Source organism: Aythya fuligula, chromosome 2 (assembly GCF_009819795.1).
Source record: "Aythya fuligula isolate bAytFul2 chromosome 2, bAytFul2.pri, whole genome shotgun sequence".
Taxonomy (NCBI): Eukaryota; Metazoa; Chordata; class Aves; order Anseriformes; family Anatidae; genus Aythya; species Aythya fuligula.
Window position 1 is genome coordinate 21,199,211 of NC_045560.1, and position 8,646 is coordinate 21,207,856.

Here is an 8,646-nt window from a genome sequence, read left to right on the forward strand (position 1 = left end):
TATTTATTTAATTATTTATTTACTTTATTTTGTGTGCACAGCAGCCTGCACATTTTTGTTCTAGCCTTATTTAAGTGAAGACTATTCAAGGACACAAACTGAATGCTAACTTCACACAGAAGAAATGTTTGACAGGATGGCAGGCCATGTCTACAGGGTGTAGGGACGGTTGTTCTAACAGCTGCTTTTTTGCATGGACTGATTCTGAATTAGAGGAAAGGAGGTCAATTTCAGCATATGTGACTTGACGGCTGGTTTTGTTATTTTAAAGGTTACCAATCTGGGATTATATTTGTCTTCTAGGCCTTCCAAGTTATTTTCCAAAGTCAGAAATGTCTGAAACTTTGTTCTAAGCATATGATGAGTCTTCCACAAACAAACAGATTTTAAAAAATGATTAAACATCTCTGTCATATGGAAAATCATGAATACTCATTGTCTCATATTCATTATGTTTTGCTTTTTTTTTTTTTTTTTTAATCCATAAGTGCTTATTGCAAGAAGAAGACCTTTATACCAAAATAATAATAATAATAAAAAAATAAAAATCTGACAGTTACTTACAATTCTGGAAAAAAAAATCCACAATGAACCCATTATGTTACTGTGATTTTCATATTAAAATTAGTTGCCTTATCTATGTTCTGTGCAGCAGTTGGCTGTAATTAGGTAGCTAAAAATAAAGGGCTGAATCACGACGTGCGGACATTGGCCAGCAAAAGCAGCAACCTGGGGCAGCCTTCCTTAAACTACACAGTAGTCCTGCCTACCAGAACAGCCATAAACCCTGCACAACCAGCTGCCTATGCCATCCTGTAACTTGACTCAGCTAATTTTAATACAACAGATTTCAGCCCTATAAACAAGACTGTTTACATAGAAAGTTTGCTGATGAAAACATTCTGACTGGATTTCAACATAACTTCTTACACAAATGAACTTATGTATACATGTGTTTAGAAGATCAGAACTGTAGCATGGCTTATCAGATGTGTGAAGTTCTTTTAAAATTGGTGGAGTTGCCAGAGAAACACAATACATGCATTTATGTTCTACAGCTTCTTAAAGTATCTAGCAGAATATGTGAAGCCTTAAAATCAAACAAAGAAACAAACAAACAAATTCTACCAAAGCCATCTTGCAAAAAACATTTCATCAACAGAGCCTTAACGAAGCAAAGCTTTCCAACTCTGACATGAAAGTACATTGTGCAACTTTTATTCGTCCCATGTGATCAAACAAAATATGGGAATCATATGAAGTATTAAAGGCATGCACAGCAGTTTCCTGATAATTAACAGTTTCATATACAACTACCTCAAGTTATTGCAAACAGATGAGATTAGTGTTGCTCAGTGAAACCCTTTAATTTTAATGAGGTTCTGCCTCAACACATGAAAAGCATCCATCTGTTACATTTAATCCTCTAACACACATGACAAGCAGGAGGCATGGTTTATCACTACAGCAAAATACTATCATCTGGAAGAGGTAATAAAACATTTCAAATGACCAACTATCTACATCTAAGGAACTGATCTTCAGTGAAAGTCTTAAAAATGCCCTTCCCAAGCAACCACTCCAATGGTATTTTATACAAAGGGAAGTATACACAGGGTAAGCCTGAACCTTTACTAACTACAATGGGTAGAATAGCGTCAGTCATTGATACTGATACCATGGTTAGTGGCAAAGATGAACTGTTAAAAAACTAGCCTACTGGTCCTATTTAAAGAATAAAAGAAGGTGTGGAATATTTACGCATCAAAATCAAATTGGATTCCGGTCTTGAAACAGCAGATGATGCAAGGAAGTAACTGGAGAGAAAAAAACTAGAAAATAAAAAATAAAATCCAGTGCTGGAATGAAGCTTACATGATCTCAGATGAACAAATGATCAATTACAAGGATTAATAGAATACCTAGAGGTAAGGGAATTGATTGACCCCATGAAAGAATAAAGAATTTCTAGAAAAGTGAGAAATTAAAGTGTGTTTTTCCTTCCTGTGCAAAAACTTTGAAAGATATTTTAAAATGCCCATGTCCCAGTTGAAGAATAGTATCCCAAGTCAGTGCAGAATATGTACATTCATCTCTATTCATCTCTTAGAAAAAACAATCATTATCTATTTCAATCAGTTCCTTGTGATATGGCAACAGTCCTGTAGGTCCTGCAGTGCTCCTGAACTGTTGACCATGCTCTGGTCAACAGCCAGGCATGCCACCACTCAGGAACAACACTGTTCAGTGACTGGATGGCATAGTCATCTGGTGAGTAACTGTATCACTTATCACTTAAAAAATATGTATCTTATATATAAATAATATATATATATATCAAGTCTTTAGGTATAATGGGTCAACTACAGAAAGAGGCATGAATATTTCTCATCTTTGCACCTCAAATCTCACTAGTTTCATAAAGGATGGGTGGTCAGCCTTCAGACAGTACAGCTGAATGTTGAAAGACGTACACAGACATCAGTGATAAGCTTCCCAGGACTCCACAGCTCCATTCCACAATAAGAATGGGGACAATAAGGAAATGATTGGCATAGAAACATATCCCGGCTTGCCTCTGTCTCAAGGCTGGGGTTTCAGGTCACCCTATGCACCCAATTATAGTTCAGCCGTGTGATAGGTACTCAGCCCCGTGACATACCTTCAGTGAAGAAATTGCCTGAGGAGCATAGACTCATGTTCCTATAGCAGGGAAAAATCCCAAGGTTAGGTGTCAAAACCTAACCTTCTAGCAAAGGTGTTTCTTCAAGCAAACACCATTTGCTATAACACAGTTCAGAGAAGACAATGGGTTCCCTTGAGAAATACTATCAAGGTGAGGATCTCCATATACAGTCATTGAGTTCACACGAGCTACAGTGCTGAGTCTGCTAAGTCCATTCCACAGTCCTTTAAAATCTTATACCTACATCAATCAAACAAACAAACCAAAATAAAACAAAAGAAACACACACACACACAAATCTGCTGAGAAACCTTCGATGCTCCTCTCTGTTGACTGGTGCTGGCTTGCCAACAATGCAACTAGAAATAGCCCGATCCTCACCAGGCTCTATGCTTCTGAGCCATCTCCCAGTGCTCTTGCCCTGGCCCCAGGCCAGGTCACCCATATTTTCTACTCCACCAGACCTGGCCTGCTCTCCTCCTCCCCAGTAACCCAAAAAACCACCTTGGTCAAAATCTGCTGCCCGTCCCCCCATTAAATCAATGATGAAGATGTCTGCTCCTCACTTGGCAAAACAGGAGCAGATAACATCACTAGGCATTGGAGATCATATACAAGTCCCACTGTGCCTCCTGCAGCTTCTTAAGCTTGGATGCTATAGTTGTAGGCCACGTGCCTGCTCCTCCCCGTGTGCTCTCCAGGGATTTCTGTATTTCTCTTACACAAGTAAACAGCAGAAAAGATCTGACTCTGTGACAGAAAGAGATTTTCAGGGAAGCATAGCCAGCTACAGGGACGCTTCCCCCTGCCTTGCTGACAGAGACTAAGACAAGCCCTTGGAGGGCAGGAAGGTTGATTTCAGTTGCTTTGTGTTATTTTGAAACTCTTCTATCCTGGCACAGAAAAGAACTGAGAAAAAGAAGCAAAAGTAAAAGTATCTGAGACTCCAGAGAAGCCAAGCTTGGAAGCATACAGGAACTTTTCATCCATAACAGTTTGAAATTATAAACCCAGAGACAAAACAAGACAAAAACAGAGATTGCCTCTAGAAAATGGCTAACATACTCAAACAAGTTAGGAGTGAAGCTGCTGAATTGTTTCAGAGGGATTTCACAGTCTAGAAAAATGTAAAGAACAATAACTGTAACCCACATATGCTGATAATGTGCAATACCCAAGTTGCAAGTAAATGTCTCTGGAAGAGATGACCACACAAGAGCCCTACCTATTATTGGTGAAGTTTGGGACAATATAAATCAACCCCTCAGAGCTAAGAAGAATCATCAGAAAAGTAACAGCTGAAACATGAAGGGCTTTCTTTAGTCAAAGACTAATAAAATGTATTTTTGTCAGCAAGGACTACAATGCCGAAAGGAGGTTAACACATTGGGAGAGAAAACACTACCTCTTGCCTAGGACCATGAGAAAGTCCAATTAATGGGAGTTTGACTTCATCTCTTCTTCATTTGTATATGCTCTGTTAGGCTCCAGCAAGATTGTATCTGGCTTGTAGGAATGCTGCCAGAAGAGAGTAAAACCTTCCATGCCTCCATAATAAATGGCTATTGTTATTGTTTAAATAAGAAAAGGGATATAAATTTTGTTTGTTTATCACTTACAATGTATTCTTACAAGTTAGTACTGGGAAATATGTTATTGCAAAATGTTTATTTGAAGAACAGGTAAACAGGGTGTGAATTGTGATAAATCAGCTTAGCTGGAACAGAGCAGCAGAGGGCACTGTGATTAATCTGTGGAGAATAAATCTCTGGTTATTCCCTTTATTTCTCATTACCACAAGACAGGCAGGGAGGGGATGGTGCTATGCAACTGAAAAGACAGCTGGAGATCCAGGAAGGAAAACAGCCATAGCCAGGGCCAAATAACTAAGCTGATGTTCTGGAGCCACCAGCATGCACGCTGCTCTAAAATTCATGTCAGCATCAGTTGTGGTCAATACAGAATGAAAAATGAGCAAGCCCATCTCTAACCCCATGACTGCAGTTCACCTTCAGCAATGCAAGCTTCAGCTGCAGCTGGGATCAGGGCAGAGGGCAGCCTCCACATGCCACAAGCAAGTGCTCCTTTAGACTGGGAAGGGAAGCCTTCAGACTCTGACATGGAACAGTATCAGAGCATAGGAGAAATCTAAATGCAAGTGAAGGAGCTGAGGAAAACAATCAAGAAGGGAACTGTTTTCATTTAAAATGTGTCAGGTTGTTACGACCTGCATTGACAGATGATAGATAACAAGGCAAGGAAAAGAACAGGAGGAAAATGATAATGGGGAATAGGGAGTAATTCATCCAGGGAAGGCTACCTCCTCCCTCAGCAAGGTAGCCTATAGTTGCCTGGTACAAGGTTTCATTATATTTTCTTTGAAATATCCCATGTAATTTCCTGATCTGACTTGCTTTGACCATTCCTATGACACAACCCGGGAAGCTGTAGGATGAGAAAATAGAAATTGAATCCAATGATTTCTGGGAATTGATGGAGTCTGAAGTAGGATCAGAAAATAAATATAAATAAATATGAGGGGAGGAAAGGAGAAGAGGAACCAAGAATTACCATGAAAGGAATTAATACGCTGTGCTGTAACATCTTATAAACAAATCAGCATACCATCTCCGTTAATTAAAATGACTAATTTGAATATTCTAGTAATTCAGATTTCTACGTTTGAGAGGTACTTGAAATAAAGATTTAAATAAGGCAATTAATTTGATTTTTTAAAAATCAGATATAGATCACCACACTAATATATTTCAACTGTTTGCTTGTTTTGTGATTTTTGAAAAGCAATTGCTGAGTGTATTACAGAAGGGTCACACCTAAAACTACTACGTTGCACTGACATATGCACGGATGTTGTGAGCAGTGTAACTGTTAGCAAGTGCAGACATGTGGACAAAAGCGGGCATCTAAAGGTATATCACAAGCCCTGTATGGACTCAAATCACAGAGAGTACCTAGAACTATATATTTATAGTAATATAGAACTAAAAGCCACCTTTTCTATTACCTATTCTAGGTAATACAGAAACAAACATAAATACTTTGTCCCCAAGGTATTCTATGACAAAGAAGTTCTCTGGAAAAGTATGGTGTTACTGCCAGAATCAACACCTATAGGGATTTTATTTGTTTGCAGATGTTATTAGAAAAAATACATTATAAAAATAAGAAATAGATTTTTTTCAAAGACTATCCAGGAATAGCTCACATATTTAAGAATCTTTTCAGAGAAATTGCTTTCAGAATGTTAACTATATTCGTGCCCCTGCCAAGCAGTGACAAGTTTGGCCAAAATCTATGGACAGCCTTGATATACTCCAAGATATCAACCATGATGTACAGCCAGATTAAAAGAAATCCTCAGCTTCGCAAAAGTAAAATTCTTAGATAAAAGAAATTTTGAGGCTTGTTACAAGTATACAAAGGCTCTTTAATTATATTTTGCTAAATCCTAATTACCAGAAGTAGTACTTCGGAGTGAACACTTTTAGGAGTGATATCACTCTGTAAGCTTGCATGCTTTTTTTCTTCCAGATGCATTACTTACTTGGCATGAAATGTTTCTAGGATTGATACTCATGTTCCTCAGTGAAAAAGATAGCAGTGGGCATAACTGAAGGACCTGTAGGCAATCTACTTAATGATTCACATGCAGTCATTAAGCTTCTCCTTCTCACTGTGAGCATTTTCTAAAGCAGCAAGATCTTACCATATTGATTTTCTGGAAATCACGTTAATGGAGCAAAAACCCAAATCAAAGTAATTGTCTCAGTGCAGTGCATGCTAAGGAATTAACTGAACGTTATTATTCAGACAAAAAGTTCTTTTGTTTCCATAATCTTATTCCTTCCACACCAAAGGTTTATGTACAACTGGAATATGAATATATGGAGAAGATGTGATTCTTGTTTTGCCTGATAGACTTTGGTTCCAAAACCTGAAAATTACCCACTGAGCCAAAAAGCTGCATTACCACTCTCTTAAAAAGTGGATCTTTTTGGCTGTAAGTGTTCAGAAACCAATTCTATAAATTAGAAGTACTTTATCTGAAACACAAATACTGTAGGTGTTCACAAACCATCCTTCCTCTCTAAACAGAGGTTCTTTATACCTAGTTAAAAGGAGGGGTGAAAACCAATTTTATGATCAGTATTTGACACGTATCCATAGTAGCGAGGCACCATATGATTTCACAGTCACCAATCTGTGCTTAGGGCTGAAAAGATATAAAAAGGGGGCTATTTGTAGGTCAGAAATTAGTTCCCTTGCCACCACTTCTGGAGAAGCTGGCAAAGCATATGGCCCTACTGCAATATCTGTTCTGTGCTTGGAGACTGCAGTCAAATTCACATCCAAAGAGACACTTTTTCAGCTTAATCTAGCCTCTGTTTCAATGCTTGGATTTTGTTCGTCTGTCACCAATCCCCAGTACCTAAAGATCACTCAGTGATTCCTTTGAGACTGACAGCATTTTCCTGTGGCAATCAAGCACTCCTGTGATGACACTGGACTGCCTTTTCAAATAAAATAAAGCATCAGGGATAGCTTTGGCAGCAGCAAATAAAACTGCCACCCCAAAAGGGAAAAAACTCCGTCCAAACGAGAACAAGCATGTTTGTAATTTAAAACGCACGCAATCAGATTTTACCACCCTTTTACTGGGTTTAAAAATAGCACCGAAAGTCTTTGTAGCCAACTATTGCAAACTCGAAGATATTATGCAACGTTTGTATATTAAACAGGAACCACCTTTCAAAATAGAGCTTTCACCAGGCACGCTGACATCCCCTCCCTGTCTCCTTCTCCATACCCCTCCACATGAAGGCAGTGTGCTTGGCCTGAGTTGTTAAAATCTCCGAGCTGACTGTACAACTACCTTCGGCACGGTAATCAAGCAGCTGAAATTTGCAGCGTGCTCAGCACCTCCGGCCCCCTGGCAGTGGTGCTGGGCCAGCAGCAGGGATCCTTCCCCCAACCACAGAGGCTGTTCCCAGCCTGGGTACCCGATGGGGCCACGGCAGCAGCGCGGGGCGAGCATCAGGTAGAGGCACAACAGGTCCCTGCAGAACCTCAGCCGTGATTTATACGTGCACCGCGAACATCCCAGCGGCAGCACATCTCTACGCACCTAACCAACGGGTAACCAAACCGCAGGCTTCTTGGGTCTGCGGCGCCGAGCATCCCGCCGGACGCCTTACCCAAGCGCCCTTTAGGGGAGGGGGGCGGCCGAGCAGAGGCGTCAAACTTTGTTGTGCCAGCGGGGGGGGGGCAAGTTGAAGGGCCGGGCGCTCCGGTACCCCCCCGGGCAGTCACCCCCTTGCCTGGCCGGCAGCGCCCCGAGCCCTCCCCGCTGCCTCCGCAGCCCCGGGGCTCCGGCCGAGCCGTGCCACCCCCGGCCCTACCTGCGCCGCCGCCGCGGGCGGGGGGTTGTCCAGCAGCTCCATCTGCACCTCCTGCGCCGGGCTGGGGGGCGATTTGGACATGTCGCTCTGCACCATTGGAGTGGAGCTGCCTGCCGAGCCCCCTCGGCGGGGCAGAGCCGAGCCGAGCCGGGGGGGCGCCCCTCAGCGCCCGGCCATGCCCGGAGTAGGATTTATTTTTTTTTTCCCCTTTTTTTTTTTTTTTTTTTTTTTTTCTTTTTGGGGGGGAAGCGGGCGGCGGCGCGGCCCTGCCTGCAGCCGGCGGGGAGCGCGCAGCGCGGCGCCGGGGGACGGGGCACCGCCGGCGGCGGGCGAGGAAGGGAGGGAGGGAGAGAGGGAGGGATGGAGGGAGGGCAGGGGGCGGTGCGTGGGGGAGAGGGAAAGTGACAGCGAACATCTCCCTCCCGGCACCTACCGGGCGGCGGCAGCGGGGCGGCGCCTGCCTCCCCGCCGGGCGCCGCGGGGGCGGGCGGAGAAGTTGGGCCCCGGGGGTGAAGCGGGGGGAGAGGGATGCGGGCGCTG

General features: G+C 42.5%; 1 protein-coding gene across 5 annotated transcripts in view; it reads right to left on the reverse strand.

Moving 5' to 3' along the window:
- The window catches only part of CACNB2 (calcium voltage-gated channel auxiliary subunit beta 2), a 243,903-nt gene extending 235,595 nt beyond the window's left edge, over positions 1 to 8,308 (reverse strand). For all 5 annotated transcript variants that reach the window (XM_032181701.1, XM_032181700.1, XM_032181698.1 and 2 more), the window contains exon 1: positions 8,107 to 8,308. In XM_032181701.1, coding sequence (XP_032037592.1) covers positions 8,107 to 8,202 — 96 coding nt within the window. In that variant the 5' untranslated portion in view covers positions 8,203 to 8,308. The remainder of the gene's footprint in view (positions 1 to 8,106) is intronic.
- Between the last annotated feature and the right edge of the window lie 338 nt (positions 8,309 to 8,646).